Raw genomic sequence first — 23,132 nt, forward strand, 5'->3', positions numbered from 1 at the left:
TTCATGTGTTATTAATTTATAACATTTAATCATTCTGTAACTACCTATATCATCATTCCTAACTACCATTCACTAACAGGTTACAACGGATCTCATGAAGCGAGTAACTCCCGTATGCACGCAGGCGTACCACCGGCGTTCGACGTGCGAGTAAGAGTGCAGCGACCGCCCGCACCTCCGTCTCCCATCTCTACCATAACCACCACTGAAGTTGATGGTGGAAGTATGAGGTACGTGAGGAATATTTTAAGTGTTAGTTAATGATCTATGTTATATCAATTAACATTAATCCTGAAGTAAAGCTACTGTACAGTAGTGGGGCTAGATGACGTCCTTGTGTAACCCCCGAGACATTTTGTAGATTACAACGCTATTTTTATTTTATTAACTCACCACCGTGCCTTAGATCGCATGTAATGTCAGTCATATGCTTACTTTCTCTCCGGTCGTCCCGGATTTCCATCCCATCCGAGAGTGGCGTACATAACCTACAGTAGCCGGCAAGAACTATTGTACATCGAATGAGATTTCATCTTTGTAGATCGTTGTCTCTGTTACTTACCTATGTGACGTTTTGTCGGTCTCAACGACAGAGACGATGCTCTACGAAACCGCTATCTCTATCTAAAGGTCTATGTACAATATTTCTCACCACGTACTGTACCTGTGTTTACGCACACACTTGTGTTATTTTCTCTGTGTTCACGCCTATAGTACCCGCTGAAATTGGTCGCCGTCGTCGAAATTTGATTACCTCGATGACCTTTACTTAATTGGTACATTTTAATTCTTATTGTTAACTTTCTTCTTACTATGCAGACAAACAACAATGCTAGAAGAGCACGAGCGTCAAGAATCAGTACGTACAGTTTCACCGGCAGCATTGCCTTTACCAGCGCGAGCAGCTCACGCTACACCACCCGAACGACCGCCGCGACCGCCTGCACTTTACACTGAGGTCAACCGCGAAAGACAGGTATGTAAGGTTGATAGATGACAAAACTATCATAGATTCGTTGTGTTCTAGTTTGGTAGAGTCTACAATATCTCTTTACAAATATATAAATGTTTAGAAATCGTTGTCTGATAAAAAAGGATATTACAAATGCCTAAAGACAGCGAGGATGATATTGAGAATTTAACTACGTTATCAGAAGCATTGGTGAAAGCAAATTAATTTTATAAATTAAGTACCCACTTCTACTATTCTCATGCAATCAGCACTGTTATTCTAACAATCACAAATAAACGTTACTAAGTTGAAACTCATCGAGTGATCCTTTCAAAGTTTTTGTAACTATAATCTTCTTTCATTTACAGTTCTTGCAATTCACGAAGGCTACTGAACTTTACTTGTGGTAACGTCGTTTACATGGTCATTGCGTAAGTGTGCGTGCATTTCGGACCAATCAGTCGCGAGCAAGCGCCGTCAAACGCACACATTTAGTGTACCTTACGTATACCGATACGACTTAAATACAAGAATGAGTCAGTGGCCTTCGTGAAATGCAAGAACTATAACTTAAGACTTACTTTAATGTGTTTACCTGTTTTGTGTGATAATTTTCTTTCTTCTATAAATTTGATTTCTTTAATAGGATTAACTTCACAGTCATTTTTATAAGCATTTAAATTAACTAATTCAATAAAGTTGTCTGTTAAACACGTCATTCTATTAACATTATCCATAATATGCACAACGAACAGGAATGGGCCCGTCGTCCACGTTCCATCGCCTCACTCAACACCGAGATGACGGATACGCACTCGGTCACCGAAGTCACCGATAGGTCGCACGCCAGAATGTTCCATATCAAGGTTTTAAATTACACAATTCTCTGTGTTTTAATTAATTTCTTGTTTTGGTGAAGGTTTTGCTTGATAGATAGTTGCAGATGCTGTTACGTAAGTTAAATCAGTTCCTTTATTGCTATTATCGCGCATTTACATATTCGCCCTCGCAACTCATCTCGCCACTCTTTGTCATGTCTGGCATAATCTCGCCACAACGTGAGACCGGAGATGTATGTATGAACAAAGGCTTACCGTTCCGTTTCGTGTCTCGTCTCGCCCTTCACACGAATATGTAAATGCACTTAGACAAAACAAAAAATGTGAAATGCTAAAAGCCACCTATCTCAATTAATATCAAATTACACATACCGCAAACTTTGACATATCGCAAATTTTGACATGGTGGCGAGTGAGATAGTTACCCTTAGCATACTTGATCCAACCATAACTTTTTGAAGGGATATTTAGAAAGTAAAATCATTCTTGTTAGCTATTAGCTTAGCCTTGAATAGCTTATATATTCAATCTCCAATAATTATGGGTAAATGAATGGTAAATGACAGACAAATAACTTGATTTAATGAAACTTTTCTTGGTCCAGAAACCTCCACCACCGCCACCAATGATGACGGAGCGTCTTCAGACAGAGGAACATGAAACGCTCATGGAAAGCCTCGAGCCTATCTCAGATACACCCATCATGCCAGCACGGTAGGACATAATAATCAAATTTATTGTTGCATAAGATTTCTGTTTTTAATTTATTTTAGGAGAGATCATATCCATCTAGCGATACCAAAGGTATCGGTAAATTCTTCACCGTTCAAGTGTGAAGAATTTACCGATATAATAGCTGCCATGCATGTGCATTAGTGAAGATGGTTAACCTATCCATCCATATGGTTAACATAAGCTCAACCGAGAGTGGACCGAGGGACTTTTAACTTTCCATTTAGACTGGATCTTCATTTACCAACAGTGTCAGACCAGAATCGCTAGACAGATCAGAAAAAGGTCATATAAAAAGAGCCCTTAATGTTATGCTGAAAATAATAATGTTTGTTACAGAAAACCCGAAATAACCTCACACGTAGTAGACGACGTATTCCTCCGAACAATCACCGAAAAGAAGACAATCGAAGACATCGAGCGTCACAAACGTCTGGTGACCGAGTACCGACAGGTGCCACCTCCACCGCCACAGTTTGACGTCACAATACGAAACCATACGTTACCTGAAGCGCAATGGGAGAACTTCTCCGATATAAGCAGTGCTTCGGGCATGACTCTTACACCGAAGATGGAAAGAGTCCCGATGTCACTGCCACCACATAAGTTTATTGGTAATTACAAATGATTTTAGTTTATTGATTGTATACCTACTCTAATACTTAGGTGTAAAATATTATCTCAACCAGTCATCCAATCTAATCCAATTCAATCCTTCAAGCCTTTATGTGTCCACTGCTGGACATGACATAGGCTTTTTTAAAAGCATGCCACCAAACACTGGTGTTTGTATTACATTTGCCCCAATCATTTGTTCCTTAGATTACATTACTGGTATGTCGTATATGTTTTATATTGTCAAAATTCTTTGATTTACAATTTCTTTAGTTTACAATCGTTCATTATCATATTGATTTTTCTCGTGTCTAAATTTTTAACTACTTCTAATTCCACACTATTTGTCATAGGCAAAGGGGGGCCAGATCTATTTTCCCCTGAATTAATCAAGCAGACAGGCCAAGTGTACCAGCCATCAATGTCTGCTGACCTCCCACTCCTGCCTGAGCTGCCACCAGCACGTAACCCCCTGTACAGAGAGGAGGATGATGAAGACGTGCCGGACCCCACACCAGCGCCACCTGTACCAGTTAACTGGAGTGTTCTGACCAGGGTGCTGAAGACTGAGGCACAAGATGAGGTAAAATATAATATTTGGTAGTCTCCAGTCTCACTCATAGGAATTTTATCGCAAACTTTTCTTCTTCTTTCTAGAAATAAATACGGAATGGATCAAATAGCCATTTGGTTAATTTGTTTTTGCAGGTATTTTAAGGCTTGTCCTCGAAAAACCACCGATAAATTATTTTTGGTGGCTTTTGATTGTTTAATTTTTTTTTCGTGTTACAGACCTTCGAATTTCAAACTTCATCTTCATCTTATTAGTAAAATGCCTCTCATTGTCCTATTCTGATTGTTGCCCATCCGGGCTTTTGTACATTCGCTGTGGTTGTTACACCAAAAAGTTATCTCAACGATATACCGATAGACGTCCACTGCTGGATGATGGTTTTTTAAAATAAAAATAGCGAACAAACGAGCAGGCGAGTCATGGATGTTAAGTGATTACCACCTCCTATGAACAGCAGCACCGTTGCATTGCCGGCCTTTCAGGAATTTTCCCTTCCGTTCCTTCCTTTGTTGGCATTTCAGGGTTTCCACTTTCCACAGAACACGTTCTTGTGTGCAATGGCTCCCATTTACTAGCTTGAGATTATACGTCTGCCAAATAGGAGGTATTTCAAAGCTAATGCATTTTATTATGTCCATTTTTCCCAGGTGCTCTCAGAAAACGAACGTTCTTACCGACTCACCCGCGAGGAACGTCTCCGTTGGCGTGAGCTGATCACACACGAGAACACGCTGCGTCGCGAACTGGCTCGTTCTTCCACTCGGGAAGACTTCACAAGAGTGGCACACGACCACCGCTTCGCTCCGTTGTACGACCCGCCCAAATGGGAGGTTATTATACGCATACTGGCGCCGCCTCCAGATAAACCCAAGGTATGAGTAAGATCTTACTGGATGCATGTCTGAAGATTGGTCGATGTAGGGGTAAGTAACATATTATTGTGTTATAGTGAACTAGGCTCCCAAAGTTCCAACCCGAAGTTGTGCTCAGTTTCTATTAAATTTCTTAATGTATACTAGTTTGATATAAATGGTCATGTTTTTCTATTTTACGATTGTTTTTCAATAATTAATTAAAAATTTGAACCAAGAGGGAGGATCTCTACAAACTGTTTTTATCCATATCCACACTATTATCATAAATGCAAAAACGTGTCTGTCTGTCTGCTTGATTGTAATCAGACCTGCTGGCAAGTGATGATGCAGCCTAAGATGTTTTTACTTTGTTTTATAAAAAGCCCAACTGCCTCCTTAGATTTTTGTTAACATTTTAAAAACTTTTGCAGAACCGCTACCGCAAGAAGTCCGAGTGGGAATCGCGATCACGTCGCAGCTCCTTGCCGACGCTGTACGAATACGACAGCGACGCCACATCCCTGCGCGAGCCGCAGCGCTCCAGGCGATCCTCCTACCGCAGCGACCATCACGACATGAGGTATGACTGATGCTCCTTTAGTATAGTGCGACAAGGCTCTTTTGGCACATGAATGACATTGACAGGGGGGCGCTGTTGGAGAATAAAATCTTAGAATATTCAAACAAGAACAAAGAGGATACTTGACGGCAACGTTAGTTCTGATTTTCGCCACGCGCCAAGATAGCCTTGTTGTACTCCTGTACTCGTATATCTAAGATAGGTAGATAAAAAATTTACTTGTTGACGAACCTTTTACAATTTACGCTTACAAAAAGTAAGTAAAAACTGTTTCCTAAATAAGAATCGTCAAATAAATAAGGTTTCCTACTCAGCACGAAGCCGCAGCAAGCTGCAGCGCTGGTTTTCAGGAGCAATCTTAAAGTTTTATCGAAGTTCCTTCGACATCTAAGGACTTTGTGCTCTGATAACTTGCATGGGCACACTTTTAGCAGAGCTATTCGTTACCCGTTGAATTCTAGAATTCTAGACAGATATGAACCGCTGAATCCAATTCGGCTGGATAGCGTTCGGGAAGCTTCGAGATATCTTCTCGTCCAAAATTCCTGTGCTTGAACAGTCTTCGAATAGCGCGCGTTGCAAATGACATAGTTCTGAGACAGTCATGGTTGTTGACTATGGGCCTCACAAGAAAGCTCAAAGTCATTCAGCGGGCGATGGAGAGAGCTATGCTTGGAGTTTCTTTACGTAAAATGAGTAGCCCATCGTGTTTGAGTTTGATTGTCTTAATGATTTTAGTGCTCTAATTGGCTATCACTAAATCCATCGAGTTTGGATCTGGACTCTTGTGGTGGTACAGGTCTTACTAATACCTAGTTGTGGTGTCAATTTAGTGTGAGATTGTTTATTCGTTTTTAAAACGGTACTTATCTATTTTTTATCTATTTCAGGTCGATGTCAGAAATGATGGTGGACTACGCACGGGAACAAGCGGACACGCACTCGGAGGTGTCAGCGGGTACCTTGCTAGGACGATACTACGATGACGATAGCGACTCCGATCACCCTTACAACCAGAACCCGTAAGTACATAATTAAAGTAAAGTAGATACTTAGTTATCTGTGATAGCCTGGTTAGGACGTCCGCCGTTTAATCGGAGGTCGGGGGTTCAATCCCGGGCATGCACCTCTAACTTTTCGGCGTTATGTGCGTTTTAATTAATCAAATATCACTTGCTTTAACGGTGAAGGAAAACATCGTGAGGAAACGTGCATGCCTGAGAGTTCTCCATAATGTTCTCAAAGGTGTGTGAAATCTACCAATCCGCCCATGGCCAGCGTGGTAGACTATGGCCAAAACCCTTCTCACTCTGAGAGGAGACCCGTGCTCTGTAGTGAGCCGGCGATGGGTTGATCATGATGATGATGATGACTTGAGATAGTTATCTAGTATCTTACAAAAATATCTTTGTCGACGTTTGGTATTTTAATAAATCTATATTCGCAGATCCTGGCGTCACTCTTTACATCGGTCCGTGAGCCAACCGTCTCTCGCGCGTTCCGCGACTGAGCTGATGGAGAGCTGGACGGCGCCCGAAGGCGATGTTACCCCTACGCCCGGCCGCAGAGTGAGAGGTAAGGAATCTAAATATATAAAAGGAAAAGGTGACTGGCTGACTGACTGACTGATTTATCAACGCACAGCTCAAACTACTGGACGGAGCGGACTATTTGGCATGCAGATAGCTATTATGACGTAGGCAATGCTAAGAAAGGATTTTTGAAAATTCAACACCTAGGGAGGTGAAATAGGGGTTTGAAATTTGTATAGTCCACGCGGACAAAGTCGCGAGCATAAGCTAGTTTGATAATAAAATTCAAAAATGTTATAATACGAATATTGTTCGTGTCAACCCTTGAAATATAATGTTAGATAGTAGGTATTCAGCTGCTTATATTTAGCTTAATTTATATTCCGAATTATGAAGGTATTGTTGAAATATAAAGTCAAGGGTAACCTATAAATAATAATTTATATTCTCTCTCTCTAGTAAATTTAAATCCTCATTACTGGGGGTGGTGACCTCTTTCCATTAATTACATACATGTAGAGTTTTTTTGAGATAATAACGGCTCTTATACTAATTTCTTAGCGTATGTCTACGTCATTTATCATCTATCATGCCAAATTTCAGCCCGATCCGTCCGGTAGTTTAAACTGCGCGTTGATAGATTAGCCAGTCAGTCTGCTTTTCCTTTTAAATATTATACAGATTTATATTTTTTTTTGTATATTTTTCTGATTATTTAATCTATATTTCAGGTCCTCAAGGACTAACGACCTTCACATCGTCCGAAGTGCGTACATTCCAAGCCTCAAGGGAATGGAGGGAATAAGGCAAATCAAATAGTCATAACAACTTGATCAGTAACTCGAACATTCTGATTATGTACAAAACAATCGCGATGATAAAATAATTGATTTCTAAAAACGAAAAAGTAAATTTTAGAGGTGCATTTACACATTCGCGCGAGTGGCGAGACGAGACGCGAGACGGGAAGCGAGAAGTCTGTTCACACATTCTTCTGCGATTTAATCGCGCCCTCGCGCAATGGTTAGATGATGCAATGACATTAACAGCGAATGGCGAGACGTGTGTGAAGACGAATACGTAAATGCACGGTTATATGATAAAAAAGTGATATTTTCCACTGCCTATTTCGATAGGATTTCAGATATTATAATGTTTGTATGAATTTAATCTATACAGAGTTATACTTAAGTGTCGATTAATTGTATGAACTCAAAAGCATAAAATACAGTTATTCGACTAGAAAATGAAAGGAGTGTTTTGAAAATGTACTTAAAATCTTGTCATATTTTGTAAGTCCGTCCATTTTATTAGACATATTAAATTAATGGAAACTTTAAAAAAGTGCCTAGTTTTTAAAATAAAAAAATTGAACGGTTATTTATGGATCGTCTATAGAAACTAGAAAAACTGCAAGAAAAACTAGTACTTGTCCGGTTTTTTTTATAATATCCTTATAAGGTATAAAAACGGGATAATTGCTAGCTTTTAAAAGTTGAACGTTCATCGTTGGACAATTTTAAACAGGTTTCCTATGGCCATAGTAAAAACATGACGATGCTTTTTTAAATAATTTGAAATTTACCTACATTATATTTCGTAAATGGATTCAAAATGTAAGCATTGCAATCAAAAACTATTATTAGGTACCTACCTTCCTTTACCTACCTACCTACCCAAATTGTAACTACTTACATAGTTTGAAGCTCTGGTACCTGTAGAAGTCACGCTATCAGCTGATTGGTATGATGTCCTGTCGTCCTGAGGCTACGCGTTTAGTTTGACCAGGGCTTTAGTTACTTAAATAATACGTGTAAAATAAATGGGATAGTTGCACATTGACATAAGAAGCCATTATATTTCTTCCAATAATTTAGTATTAGTTTAGTATAAAAATCTCAGAGTATATTTTGGGTTCAAGGCGAAAAGTGTATACCTAGCCGCAAGATAGAACGCAAGAAAGACGAAAATATGCAGTGACGTCACATGCATTTTCAATAAATATTGAAAACTCTGCGACTCTTGCTTCGTCTTGCGGTACGATTACCTTGCGGATTTAGTTTATAAACATACCTATCTACATAATAATGATATTATGTAGATAGGTAGGTAATTTTCATTCTATTTCGAACGTATCAAACGTACTCTTAGTTTGAACGTAGGTATTACCTACCTATACTTATTATTATTATAAAACTACCTATAAAATATATAAAGTATTTTAATGCTACATGATCAAACTAATATCGTGCCAAAATTTAACGTTTGCTATAGCTACCTACCTACAGCTACTTACTAACAATAACTTGCTTGCTTTTTCTGAGCATAATAATTGTAAGAAAATATTATTTTAACTCAAAAATACACTACTTTTTCTTATACTGCCAGTGGAATGTTTTTTTTAAATTTAGTTGTAAATATTTTATGGATTGTAAAAACCTAGCGGCCGAGGCAAGACGCGCAGTTTAGGTATATTTCTAATCTATTTAATTGTTTATAACAATTTTGCGCGTATGTTTTAAATCATCTTTGAACTTTGGTGCAACAGAGAATTCATCAGGGCACAAGTTTTGATGGCTTAAGGTTTCAGTCTTTATATACATGTTTGATGTTATTTTACCAATTCTAAGTCATGATGATGATAATGATGATGATGATGATCGTAAAGAAAAAGATGATGATGAAAAGTGTAATAATGATGAACCATTATAAATACTATCTGTCCCGGCTTTACGGCGCGTGCGCGGACGGACTCCCTTGAAAAAGGACCCCGTATGGGTTCGAAACTAGTCGGGCTAACGTCGACTACACACGTGAGTAAAGCCGGGACAGATAGTATTTATAATGGAAATCACTCACGGTAGTTTAAACGCTAAAATGATGAACCATATGCTAATAATAATTATTTTAATGAAGATAATGAGAAAATAAAAAATCTGTTATTATTCTGTGATTTGATACATTTATCTTGCCTCGATTGCTATGTGCGATTGGGAATTTGGGCGAAGGGGTGTTTATAGTGCTCAATGTGAAAGCTGCTATAGATAATAAGTAAAATAGTTCTTGATTATACAATATTTTAACGGATAATAATGATGCCGGTGAAGCCACCAAGGCTTCTGACTATCACCAGATGCACTGCAATAAAGCTTGAAGAAAATCGGTAAAATTAAATGTATAATACTGAATCCAATAACGGAATGTTATAAATCTAGATACTAGTGGTGCTAAGGACAATAAAATATAATAACAAAGCTATATTTACATACTGATAAATGTATTGTATTTTGATAATTTTTAATCATTATACGTGCCTTAACAATTTTTTGGTGTTTTATTTTTATCTTTCGTTAATTTAAGTCTCAATAGCTTAAGTTAGGGAGCAGACAAAAATGAAAATGTTCGTACCTAACTAGTATAGGTGCCTAGGTACTATTTTTCAGTCCAGTTTCAAACTATTGTTGTAGGTACCTACTGACCTTATTACTATAGAATAGGTACTTAGGTAGGTACTAATCATGTTCAAACAAGCCTATATACTGTGCCTATACCTGCGAAACAAAATGAATCTAGTTACCTACTTAAAACCTTTACTGACGGACTGTTCATAATTTAACAGAGTTAAATCGAGACAGACTTATATATTACAGAGTACGAGTAGGTATGTCTGTCTCATATTAACTGTGTCTTAAGTCAAAGCAAAGTCAAATTGCCCTCTATAGAGACCTGTGAATTGATAATAAACTCGATTTTGTTTTTGATTTAAGTAACATTTGTGTTTCACACAAATTCCTGGTTTAGTATCAAATAAAAGCTCTCATTATGTAGATTTATGAATATACTTACTTATTAAATACGATTAAAAAAATAAGTAGTTATGAACCGTTTGTCCGTGGTAATATTTATTAAACTTAAAAGGTCATGGTTCAGTCATAAAATTTCTTAAGTTAATAAAAGTAAGAAAGTACGCACAATGTTATTAAAGGTTAAATGAAAGGTAAGCATGAAATTTAAGAAGTTTATTTGCGACATTGGAAATGAGAGATATACAAAGAACAACCTTAAAATTGTAGCCCACAGACTCACAATAGTAATATTGATTTTAAAAAATAATAAATTCGACGATTTACTTCAAAACTTCCAATTATCCTAAGGTTATTTTCATGAAGCGGTATTATGCTTCAAGATTTAACCATAAATGTTAGATTAACCATTTGAAATAGTCAACTCGGTAAACAGTACTTTTAAATTTAACTTTGACATTAATTTAATAAGCCCTGGGACCATCAAAAATTAAATTAACTACCTACTTAAGTACCTACATCATATTTTATTACATTCAACAAATATCTAATTAACAATGAAGTGTATGAAAGACATTTAATTCTCAATAGTCAACAGCGTTACCAGAAATTTGCTCAAAACAATTACTATATTATACAAAGATCAAGCCTTTTTAAAAAAGCTTACTCTACTTCCTTTCACTATATGTACATCTACCTACATACAAGAAACTTTAACCGCATCTTTCAAAGTTTTATAATACACAATAATAAGCATATTAGGCCTTGAAGAATTGCTATCTACAACAGTAGGTACCTAGTTGAACCATTTTTGTTTCTACCTACGATATGAAGTTCTGTTGACAGGTCCCTTTCGTCAGTGTTTTGGCAAATACTTTCACGTCAGGAATTTTTTGGCATCCTAACTATTCTTAAACTTTCTACTTCATTCATTACATTCGTTGCTCCAAAATCATCAAATCCAATACAATCTTACGTATCCTTGCTTGGTCCATTGTATATGCGATCACTGCCACTGTCTACGTCAATACGAATCCTATTTATAACTTCTTTGTAAATATTTCTAACTTTAAGTACAAGACGATGAACACTTACACGATTTTCAGTTTAGAAAGTCTTTTAGTTTTTTTAGTCTCTATGTTTGGCTGATGGAGCCACAAGATTGTCGTCTTCTGGTCACTTGTTTCCAGAATCGTTTCTCGAAATGTTTCTCCTGTAAGAATACTATATTAGTTATGAGAACAAAAATGTAATATTTTATTAAAAATATAATTTTCATAAAAAAATGCTTTATAGTAAAAATCTTCTGATTTATTAAAAAAAATCTATTGCTCATTTAGAAAGTGCTTTAAATGGTGTGGTGTTATTAGTTCATAAGAAATCATCTCTAAATGGAATACAATTTGTTTCCGTGTAGGTATAAAGAAAATGTGAAACTAAATTAGATAAGTGGAATATAATTGAAACTCGGAAAGGGAAGCACAGAAGCGGGGCGAATGAAAAGCTGAATGGATTTTGTTAAAAATATATTTTAAAACACTCCATCAAAATGGACAGATCAGTTCGATTAAACAGAAACGAGAAATCTAACATTCTTACAAGCTGGATTTAAACCCTAGATAATAAGCAAGAAAAACTGTCAAGAGCTCTTAGTGCGAAGATCCTTAAATAGAACAACATTATACCAATAGATTAGAATTATACAATGAAAGCGCTGAAGATAATTTTGATAAAACACGTATTCGAGTTTCGTAGAATTAATTTAACAATAAATTTTAATATCCAAATGTTAAAGGCAATTTTATTGACCGTCCCAACGTTATTTATCTACAGTACATTATAACCCATGACTGTATTGAAATGTAACCCATTGTCAGGCTATAACAAACTTGGCACACCTTGTGTGATCTAAAAAGCGAATAATTTGAGATTTCAAAAACTAACAAATTGAAGACTTGTTTCCTTTCAATTTGGTTACATGTAATACAGCCACGTCCCGTTCCCACTCTCTGCCACACACAGACCCAAATTTTTTTTAAATTGCTACTTCTTTATTTTAGTTTAAATCCAGCTATTCCAAGCTGTTATCGACTGCATCACATCTAGTACTGGATGGATATTGTCATCGCTTTTAAATACTAAGTATATCAATAAGTTAATCCTATTCATTTACTAATTTTAGCTACGTCCTGTGGTTAGGTGATAAATATATTTTAATCAATCATCTGTGCTTATAGTTGGTTATACACAAATCTCTGACAGGTGTAAAATTATTGCCATCTTTTTCAACGGGAATCATTATAAAAAGGATGGGACAAATTTTTATGACTTCTTTAGATCTTTAGACCTGTCCGTATAGGAGGATTTGTGTACTAGCACCATTATCGCTATATCTTTCTTCTTTACATAAAGTAACTACCTAGGTTCCTACAGTATATTTTAGATAATTGGGGACTCAAATGCAGTCGCTAACAACCATGTCACAGTCGTTGGCTTAGTTAGATAAAACTAATAGCCCGTATTATTCTAGAGTTTTCTTTTTACATTATGTTAAAAATTTCCAATACGTCCTGTACTGAACGTACAGGAAAAGATTAGGCCATAAAGACATCTAGCTTTACCAACTTCAAATTACAGATTAAAATAGTCACAGCTCTACAAAATAGTGATCTAAGAAAGATCTAAAAATGCGAACTGCATTATTGCAATTTGATTATTATCAGACAGCGTATTTATGTGGGTAAAACTTTAGGGCAAGTGATACTGAAAGTGTTTTGGTAAAGTGGTTTTGGTTGGAATGTAAATTGAAAATTTGAGATCCATGAGTTCCAAGTTCCAAACCTTCCAGATACAATTAATATACCTCCTTTGAAAGCTGTATAGAATACTTGTTTATATCTTCCTTTACTTTTTAAAATTTCTTTGTCGTTAATTTAATCTTTAAAGACATCTGTTTATCTAAGTTTTCGGTGAAGCACTTTCTAAGTATGCTACATTTAATGGTGCTGAAAACCGAGTAATCTACTGCTTGCTGCGAATGCAGAATGTTACGGAGAGATCTGCAATGATTTATCTTAATCTGTAATCATCTAAGTCGCCGATGGATACAGGAAGCTCGTGCGTGCTCAGATATGGCCATTGACAAAGCAAATCTTGTAATAGCCTTGGTTGCTCACAGTGCTTCGGCGGGGGGAGAAAGGCCGCGCGTTCAGCAGGAAAGGCTCGCGGCGAGGGCTATCGGAGGATGCTCGGCGGCGGAGGAACCCCAATCTGTTACAGTTTGTAAAGTTAATGCAGTCCACGTTTCTACCAAACTGATGCTGCTTCCTCTGCCTGAATTCTTGTTGCGTTTGCCTAGATAAAACAGTCCCGAGAATTCGGCAATCGGCATTATCACACGAATTGGGCTTGGCATGCTGCTTGGGAAAGGCACATTTTGGAATGATAAAATCATTCAGACATCAAAAAAATCATGATGGTTTCAAGTGACAAAATGGGAGAAATGTTATGGAATAATCTATGGGAAAGTACTGGCATATAAAAGTCAAGAAAAGTGACCCCAGTCTAAGTAGCTTCAGCGACGACGACGGCAAAAATATGACCACTAATCATTTGATTCTCAGCAACAAACATGCAACAGTAAATATGTATGGGAATGTTATAGTGGTAAGTTACTCACATCTTCCCGTTCTGGCATTGAGAGCGCGTCCGCGAACGCATCGTCAGAGCTTCCGCTCGTGCCAGTTGCTCCATCTCCGTAAGTTTCGGTTCGGTTTCTGGAGCTGAAATTGAAAAAATGCATTGATTACTTACCACCACTTTTCCTTCGCACACAAGTTCGATGTCTAGTAAAACTTAAACATGGTGCTTTATCAAGATTTTTGTGGTGCTAATGGACGTCAATGTGATCATGTTAGTAATATTAGCAGAGTTAGTATATAGGGCTTTTGACTACTGAAGGGATGGCTTATTACAAAACTATAGTAGGATAAGTTGCAGTTTGATCAGTTTGGAAGGGAATTATGGAAAAATAACTTCTGGTACGTGATAAATTGGCGATTAAGGGGATGGATGATTTTACAGGAGTAGCTGGGATCCGTTGGACACAAGCGGTAGAAGACCGTGTTCTGTGGAGATTTTGCAAGAATTTACAAGATACATTTGTCCAGCCGTGGATGTCTATCAGTTTACGGCGACACGGTTCGTGGATGAGCTAGAAGCTGTCCAACTGTTGTCCTGTATGCTAAGAACTTACCTTTCCAAGCATATACAGAACTGCGCGAAGTAGTATGAGGGGCGGTGCGGCACAGCGTGACCGCGTCCGCGCTCGCTACGCGTCGTACCAGCGAGCGTTGGCACGCCGCGCGAAACGACCAGTGGTCGCGCGCGCCACCCTGATTCAAGATAATCAAATCATTCTACTGTACAGAACTGCTGGAAGTAGTATGAGGGCGGTGTGCCACAGGAGCTCTGACTAACTGACTGACTGAGGAGGATGACAGGCATGATGATGAACGGTAATAGCACCACATGACAAATACAGGGTGTAATTCAGGAATTGTGTCCTTCTCCTGTTCCATCTGAAGAAATTTTTGCGTAGATATGTGCTTATAGTCCCAGTAACAACTTTTGAGTTTAATAAAAACTTTTGATATTCATTCCTCATCCATACATCTTCCCGTTCTATTCCTTCCCTTCCTGATCGATCTCAAGAAGTTTGTAATCGTAAATTCAGGCTACCTTTCTCCCATAAGAAGCGTTTGCTACAAGCCTTAACCTCACCCATACCTCTTTTTTCCTACCACCATTCCAGAAATCAGAGGAACCTGGTCGATATAAATACGTACTGCATTGATTCTGAATTTCTTATCTACCAAGATAAAGCAATTTTGTGTTGGATTTCTCTAAGATTGTGTCATTAGCCCCAACAGAACATTAAAATAATGGGCAGACCTCCCTGGCACAGTGGTGAGCGCTGTGGCGGCAGAGGCAATTTGGAATTTTAAGATTTCAAAATTTTCTGGTCTGGTATGCCAAAGGGTTTAATAAAAACTGTCTTACCAGGTGAGATTGCAGTCAAGGGCTAACTTGTATCTGAATAAAAAAAGCATTGTCACCCATGCCACTTCCTGTTCCGCCAATATGTCCTTGCCCTGGTCGAGCGCCAGGCGCATCTCCGCGCGGGGGCTGAGCCGCTCCGGCGACGCTGGCCGCGCCTCCTCCCGTGAACACTCGGCTACTGGTGGTGGCTCCGAAGCTAATGATAGTAATCATTTTACTTACATCATCCCGAATGCCACAGACTACATTTTCAAATGTCGACTATTTTAGACACGAGCTATTTACATTGTAACTTTTTATGATTTGAAAAGAGTGAACTGTTGAGTTTCTTGCTGGCTCTACTCAGCAGAACCCTCAATCCGAACCAGTGGTAGAGTCACATACGTAGCCTAAGAGACAATAGTTGTCCTACATGGAATAAATACACTTTGATTTTGATTTTGAAAACCTTTATAGCTTCCGCGAATCTGAAACTCAATGACCTAGAATCGTCCATCGGGATATCCTCTCTCTCTCTCTCTCTCTCATATCTCTCTCACTCTACACACTCTCTGTCACTCTCGGGATCCCTGTACACTCGTTTAAATTTTCTGTAGAGCGGGCAAGTTAGGTTCAGTTGTTGCTATATGGCTCTTTGTACTGCTCTTTGGCTCGCAATAGTTCCTCTAATCAATGTCAACCGACATCGTGGATTACTTCTGAAGGGGCTTTCGTTTTTAATTCTTTTTGAGGACTAATAGCTAATAGAGCCGTTGTCGTTACCTGGTGACAGCTGATGTAGGGGTGTGGGGTTGTGGATAGTGGTGCGTTCGAGTGTGGAGGGCGTGCTGGCTGAACTGGCTGAGCCCCGCCGACCGCCGCCAACAGATGCTCGCTCCACACACTCTTTTGAAACTACATAACAGTACCATAATAACTTTTAAGTTACTCGGGTTGGTAAAAATTAGTGGCTTGAAAGATGACTTTGAACTTTGATTATTTCATGAAGAACTCAGGGTTACACGAGCTTTCAAATCAAAATGCAGAGAATATTTCTGTAATTTTACAGCAAATTTGCACCTTAAACTTTTATACTTAGCTCTTCAAATAACTCAGTAGGATATGAATCCTCAAGCTCAACTTGAAAATTAACACATCGAGAAAACTTTGCCTCACTTTAATCGATTTTTATAGCGGTTCCGAACGCAAGACGCTTGTGGAAGCCCCTACAGTACAGGAGATCTATGTTCAGCAGTGGATGTCTATTAGTTGATAATGATGATGATGATGATTATACAGTTTTAGTGAGAACATAATGTAACCGTACCAGATTGTAAGGGCATCGAAGGCACCTCGTTGGTGGGAGTCCGGTCGGGACTCAGCTCGCACGCGGCGCCACCAGTGAGCTCCTCTCCAGGGCACTCGGGCCCCGCGTCGCACACACCGTCCTCTGCTTCTGCGGAACAAAGAACCTTAAAGTCACTGTTATAAGGCTCATTGTCTGTTGTGTTATTTGTATTGGTATAGCTTGTAAGTTGTAGGTGTTTTAATTATACGGTTCTTTCGTTCCCTTTGTTAAAATTATTATGCAAGTGAGAATGGGACCCAAAAATCTGGACTGTAGTTAGTGTAAAATGTGAAATTTTACAAGATTTATGAGCAAGTAAGTAAGATATTAATGCGCTGAAAAACGATTTTGAGACTAGACTTATAGTTAGAACTTATAGTTTCTTATTACGATAGACTTATTACGAAATGATATTAAATCGTATTAAAAAAAAGTAAAAACTAGTCCAGCTATTTTAGGGTCCCGCAATTTGTACCTATGCTAAAATACGTGAATATTGAATTTTTGTGTTTTATTACGAAAGATTTTTTTACTAGATAGTATAAAATACACAACAAAATTAGACATTCAAGGTGTTAGGTGCATCTGTATTGCATGCTAGGGCTTAAACAACATTTAATTTTAAAGAATAAAACTTTTTACTATCCTTTCAAATAAAAGCATGCATCGTGCGTGTGTATTGTTCTGGTACGTAATTGTTCTGAGATTTAAATACGTAAGTATAACTTGTAATATCTTCCGGTTTATTTTCTTCTCACCTTTCACCTTTAGTCAAGAAGTCCACTTTGCTGTCAAAATGTATTTTGTTAGTATTTACATGTTGAGTGTTTGTATCTACAGTGTCTATTTATTATTTCTTTATTAATATTATTTTACAATGAATTAACAACTATTTACACATTCAAATTATTTACAGTGAACCAATTAAAGTAATAATATGAACTCAAATCTCAATCATGTGCCTTACTAAATTATCATTCTGCTTGTATTGTTTTTTAACTTGGCATAAAAATTGTCTGAATTAATGTTTTCTTTATGATGATTTCCAATTTGTTTCCAAATTGATTATGTACATACTTATATTCTTTGATCATAGAATTGAAGTGTATTATGCTTAAACTACTTGATTTTACACCGTCGGTATATACTGTTTCATCTCAAATGGTCCTTCAAGCCGGACTAATCATTTTAAAAAGGCATTCAAAGTCAAACTCAATCTCAACTAAAATAGAAAATCTATAATGAAGATCTATTTAAATAAAGTTGTACAGATCATCGATATATAGATAGGCCTATTCCATCATAAATGCGCTTGAATTTTAAACCTAATTTATCTTTTGTCAAATGCCGTCACTTTTTCATATTTTCGGAAAGTTTCTTGCAAGTAGACATAATGACGACATGTTATTATTAACCGAAAAATAATATAGATAATCTAAAGTTTGGCAGCTCCTGTCCGATGTCGATAATTTGGAAAATTATATTGATTGTAAGCCATATTGCAAAAAACCGAGGTATATATCGTCCACAGGAGAATCTTAGATGTAAAGGGATAGACTAATTTTATGTGCACGCTTTTTAATCTATTGAGGCCTATCTATATGCATCGATGGTATAGAAATACAATAAACTATTATTAAACATAAATGTATATAATATATTATAGGTATATGACGAGGTTTACCTGATTCGGAAGCAGAGGGCGGTCGGTGCGGCGCGTCGGAACAGTCGTCAGCACCGACGCCACGCTCGCTGCCCTGCGCCAAGCGCCGCACCAGCGGGCAGTCACAACGTGAGATACAACCTAGCTACTCTCTATGCGTACCCCATATGCCAATAACCCCAAGGAAGCAACAATTTTGAATCATCTTTATGCTTTCTATTATTTTTTCGTAGGTATACATTGTCATTCCGTCAAAATTGCTAACTGATTTTTTGCCTACATGTTTTTTCAGACTGAGTTGAAATTGTGCAGAAAGTATTTTGGATGGCAGAAGATTATAGCACCATTGAACAACTCTGGTCTCACCATTGAATGGTGGACACGGGAGGTGGGAATTCAAACTCTCTGATTGATGCTATAATATGGTCGGACAGTCGAATTTGGGTTCATTTGCTTGGTTTTTATTAACAGCCTGACGAATCGGATCATTAGTTCCGGATTACCTCCTACATTCAAACTCTACCTCTTTATGATATTAATGTAGTTTTTATTTATAAAATCGTATGATAAGCTGATCAGTCTTTGATATATTTATTGCTTCAATTTCAATTGAATATTTTCGATAATATCAATGTAAATAATGGTCATCAAATTGTAGAGACATTATTATTTACAGCCAAAGCACCTTTCAGCAATATTTTGTTCCTAGATTTATTTTTGCTTTCACCAGGTGCACCAATATTTCGATTTCTTAAACATTCTTGACGCACCTTTCCTTCTGATTTAGCTTTTATAATATTTTTGATAAAATAAAAATCTATTCCTGTCAGTTTTACAATTTTTGATATTTTATGCATCAACAAAATATTTCGAAGTTTTTTTCAGGTAATAAACTTTAATAAAATAAAAAAATTGATAAAATACATAATAATTATGATAGATTCTATGAAAATAAAAATCCCCAATTAGAACCTGCTCGTAAGTGTTTCACAATACTTGAATTAGGGGTCATGCAACAAACTACTTGCTATGCAAATTGCATCTCATTCTATGGTTTTCTGTTTACATGCTTTTTACTGTCCATATCCATTTAACGTCACATCTACTTAATGGATCAATCAAAGGTGCGTTTTTTTCATAACTTAGTACATATTTATGAGATAAGAATTCGCATCTATACAATTCCAAATGGTTTAAAAAATATATCAAAATTTTTACATGTTTGTTTTTATTATTCAGCAACTTTGAAGGATCCTAACACTGACCACCGTAATTTTTTAGTTTTCTAGAATGGTTTCTAGTTTTGAGGGCATAAGCTTTTTTTAGGGTTCCGTACCTCAAAAGGAAAAACGGAACCCTTATAGGATCACTTTGTTGTCCGTCTGTCGGTACTTTCCGTTGACCTAGAATCATGAAATTTGGTAGGTAGGTCTTATAGCAGACATTAAGGGAAAATCTGAAAACCGAGACTTTGTGGTCATGAACTAAAAATGAGTATTTTCAATTTTTGAAGTAAGATAACTATATCAAATGGGGTATCATATGAAAGGGCTTCACCTGTGCATTCTAAAACAGATTTTTATTTATTGTTATGCATCATAGTTTTTGAATTCTGCTGCTGCCGAGTTTCTTGCTGGTTCTTCTCGGTAGGAAAGGCATTCCGAACCAGTGGTGGATGCATACGACTATTTGTAAGTACTTGTAAAAGTTTATACGAATAAAAAAGATTTTTATTTTATTTATTTTATATTTTAATTATCGTGCAAAATGTCGAAAAATACGACTGTAGTACGGAACCCTCGTTCTGGAGCCTGACTCGCACTTGGCCGGTTTTAAAAAGGATGATCATTTTCATCATAATTTCATTACAATAATAAATATGATTTAGGAAATGGTCAGTGTTTCAATAATAATACTTATGGTATTCACCTGGTCATCAGAATTGGTAGGCGTAGGTTTGTTGTCCTCGCTTCCACTGTCAGAACCGTCTTCTTCCAATAAAGGTTCTAATCTTCTTCTAAATACATCTCTGCAATTAATAAAATCTTAGCGTTTAAACTATCGTGAGTGATTACCATTATAAATACAGAAGAATCCGGCTGTACTCAATGCTTAGCTGTTGTCGTAAACCTGGCACGTGAGTACAGCACGATCTTAAAATCTTATTGAAATATCCTTTCGTAGTAGAAACAATTTCTCATATTTTTTTCTTAAGTGAAGATATTTAACAGATAATAATCAATAGTCAATAGTAAACAATCAATAGTCGGATGCATCTACCAGTGGTAGATGCATCCGACTATTCGTAAGTACTTGTAAAAGTTTATACGATTAAAAAAGATTTTTATTTTATTTTATTTTTTATTTTAATAATTGGGTATTTGACTAGGTACATCAAAAGAAATTATTTCTCAGTGATTACTAAGGGTCTTCCAAAATACCTTCGTAAAATCCAGTCTTTTGTTAGTTTTAAGTGTAATAAACATTATAAATTATCGATTAAACTAAAAAAAGTATGTCAATATGATGTGACGTCACATTCCAGTATTTCATAGAATATCGCTTGACTAGTTGTCAAATACCGTATTTTAATAATATTATGTACCCAATAATCAAAGCAAAATAAAAATCATTGAAGTGTGCAATAGGGGAAGTGTTAATATTTTTAAACATTATAATGGGTACCTCGGTAAAAGTGGCCTTAAAGTAGTAGGTCCAGTTATTGTAGGTGCCATTAAAAGCTCGTCCATCATTAGTTCCGTATCATCATCACCGGCGTACGAAGAGGAAGACTTCGTTGGTGACTATAAAAATAAGGTTCTGTTCATTTAGGATAAAATAAAAAAAAACTCACTAAAGCCCATTGTTTCATTTAGGTAGGTATAACTAGAAATTAGCGTTTTTTTTATATCAATTGGTTTCTGAAAATTGTCTTATAAATCTATTATAAGCTTACAGAGAGAGTCCCATGTTCAGAATCAGGAAGATTATCTGAGAGATCGCCAGATGATGGAGTCCCCCAAGCATCTTCTCCGCTTGCCCCACTGCCTTCTCCGGTTTCAACAGTACCCTCTTCAGTTCCAATAGCTGACTTCCAATCACCGACCCCAAGGCACCTATTCGAGATCCATATTTATTACACAGTCGATAAATTAGTAACTAGTTAAAAAGTACAAAATCATCTATCTCAGAAAGACTAAAATCTATAAACGCAATAGGTACTATCATATTATATTTTATAACAGTTTAATAAGTAAAACTACATTACAAAAATACACTTCTATTTTCAATAAAACTATACAAATACTTTTCGAAAGATTTAAAAAAATTGAGGATTTTTAAATAGGAAAAAATATGAGATTTTTTTCTATTGTATAATTCTTTCAGTTAATAAAATCTAGCGTAAAATTTTAAGCTATTAAATGGCTACCTACTGTAATACTATAACAAATATTTCCATTAGTTTCGAAAATTATATCGAATACGTAAAATATAATGTTGCTAATATTTGCAAATCTAGCAATATCTATTAATACTAGAGAATTATGTATGACATAAGACATATAGCATAATATTTTCTAACAATAACAATCATCCAAACAAGAACGATGAAACCAACATACTCAGCGTCGTTTTTCCCAGTGTGCTGTTTTCCACCTAATTTGGAGAAATATCAAAATTATTATGAACAAATGAAAAATTTTATTCCCATAACCCATTGCAAAATTGTGCATCTTCAACTTGTAACTCATAAATAAAAAACTGCTTATCGTATAAGCTAAGATTGTTTTATAATATTATAAAGATTGCACAAGAAACAATTGCTATAAAACTAGCTGAATTTCTGAAAATCCTTTTTTAAGGAGGTCTGCAATGTAAAGAAAACCTACATGCAAAATCCCAAGTTTGTTAAGTATATCTATGGTCATTATGGTAGGTTATTTGGTTAGTTATGTCAGTCTTCCTTTTATATGATAAAAAATTTCCTTCGATATGATAAAAAATAATGAATAATACCAACCGTTCTAAGAAAGATGGTTGTTTATGCGCTATTGAGGTGTTTGGCACACTTTCCGTGTTACTAAAAATATTCATCTTCTCAACAACAAATGAACCAGCACGTGCTGTCCAGCCCATTATACCACCCGCTGCACTTGTTACTGGAAACGTTTCATTCTCATTACAATTACTTAGGCAGAGATCTGGAAATCCTCAAGAAATAAAACACACAGAAGTTAGAGTAGTTCAATGATATTGTGATATATAGCAATTCTACTCTTCTAAACTTAAGACAAAACTAAGCAGGCAGGAGACCAGTGGCACGAGAAAAGGATTAAGGACCTTTTCTCGTGCCACTTCGTTTTTTTCAGTGAATCTTACTTGACAAGAAACCCTATAGCTGGAACAGTACTAGATATAACTATATATTAACCTGTGCTATACGTTTTGGAAGTATCCGGCTCTTGTGCAGTCAGTCTTACGTTACCATCATCAGTCTCATCGGATGGCAGCCTTTCCAGGCTTGACATTGTGCCATACCTTAAAATTAAAAGCAATATTTTTAATGACTTGTGAATATTTTTATATGATCAGTTATTAT

At 36.6% G+C, this 23,132-nt stretch overlaps 3 protein-coding genes across 20 annotated transcripts in view; 2 read left to right on the top strand and 1 right to left on the bottom strand.

The window, feature by feature from the left end:
- pot (papillote) overlaps window positions 1-10,002 on the top strand; it is an 88,605-nt gene extending 78,603 nt beyond the window's left edge. For 3 of the 5 annotated variants that reach the window (XM_069497977.1, XM_069497978.1, XM_034968050.2), the window contains 11 exons: window positions 80-230; window positions 820-976; window positions 1,708-1,818; window positions 2,396-2,505; window positions 2,863-3,137; window positions 3,492-3,721; window positions 4,360-4,584; window positions 4,998-5,146; window positions 6,037-6,168; window positions 6,594-6,721; window positions 7,410-10,002. In XM_069497977.1, the coding sequence (XP_069354078.1) occupies window positions 80-230; window positions 820-976; window positions 1,708-1,818; window positions 2,396-2,505; window positions 2,863-3,137; window positions 3,492-3,721; window positions 4,360-4,584; window positions 4,998-5,146; window positions 6,037-6,168; window positions 6,594-6,721; window positions 7,410-7,483 (1,742 nt within the window). In that variant the 3' untranslated portion in view covers window positions 7,484-10,002. The remainder of the gene's footprint in view (window positions 1-79; window positions 231-819; window positions 977-1,707; window positions 1,819-2,395; window positions 2,506-2,862; window positions 3,138-3,491; window positions 3,722-4,359; window positions 4,585-4,997; window positions 5,147-6,036; window positions 6,169-6,593; window positions 6,722-7,409) is intronic. The other 2 variants (XM_069497979.1, XM_069497980.1) reach the window with 2 other exon arrangements.
- A 680-nt stretch (window positions 10,003-10,682) lies between these two features.
- PsGEF (Protostome-specific GEF) overlaps window positions 10,683-23,132 on the bottom strand; it is a 67,732-nt gene continuing 55,282 nt past the window's right edge. For 2 of the 12 annotated variants that reach the window (XM_069509874.1, XM_069509870.1), the window contains 13 exons: window positions 22,965-23,071; window positions 22,554-22,743; window positions 21,489-21,648; window positions 21,218-21,336; window positions 20,462-20,561; window positions 18,554-18,626; window positions 16,849-16,977; window positions 16,305-16,436; window positions 15,599-15,738; window positions 14,737-14,875; window positions 14,161-14,263; window positions 13,658-13,751; window positions 10,683-11,694 (listed from right to left, as the gene is read on the bottom strand). In XM_069509874.1, the coding sequence (XP_069365975.1) occupies window positions 11,617-11,694; window positions 13,658-13,751; window positions 14,161-14,263; window positions 14,737-14,875; window positions 15,599-15,738; window positions 16,305-16,436; window positions 16,849-16,977; window positions 18,554-18,626; window positions 20,462-20,561; window positions 21,218-21,336; window positions 21,489-21,648; window positions 22,554-22,743; window positions 22,965-23,071 (1,564 nt within the window). In that variant the 3' untranslated portion in view covers window positions 10,683-11,616. Of the gene's footprint in view, window positions 11,695-13,657; window positions 13,752-14,160; window positions 14,264-14,736; window positions 14,876-15,598; window positions 15,739-16,304; window positions 16,437-16,848; window positions 16,978-17,627; window positions 17,658-18,553; window positions 18,627-20,461; window positions 20,562-21,217; window positions 21,337-21,488; window positions 21,649-22,155; window positions 22,190-22,553; window positions 22,744-22,964; window positions 23,072-23,132 lie in introns of those variants that run through there. The other 10 variants (XM_034985094.2, XM_069509872.1, XM_069509873.1 and 7 more) reach the window with 10 other exon arrangements.
- The window catches only part of LOC117996816 (RNA-binding protein 1-like), a 411,711-nt gene continuing 403,182 nt past the window's right edge, over window positions 14,604-23,132 (top strand). For all 3 annotated transcript variants that reach the window (XM_069498075.1, XM_069498077.1, XM_069498076.1), the window contains exon 1: window positions 14,604-14,613. The gene's annotated coding sequence lies outside the window, so the exon portion shown is untranslated. The remainder of the gene's footprint in view (window positions 14,614-23,132) is intronic.

Source organism: Maniola hyperantus, chromosome 4 (genome assembly GCF_902806685.2).
Source record: "Maniola hyperantus chromosome 4, iAphHyp1.2, whole genome shotgun sequence".
NCBI classification, from domain to species: Eukaryota; Metazoa; Arthropoda; class Insecta; order Lepidoptera; family Nymphalidae; genus Maniola; species Maniola hyperantus.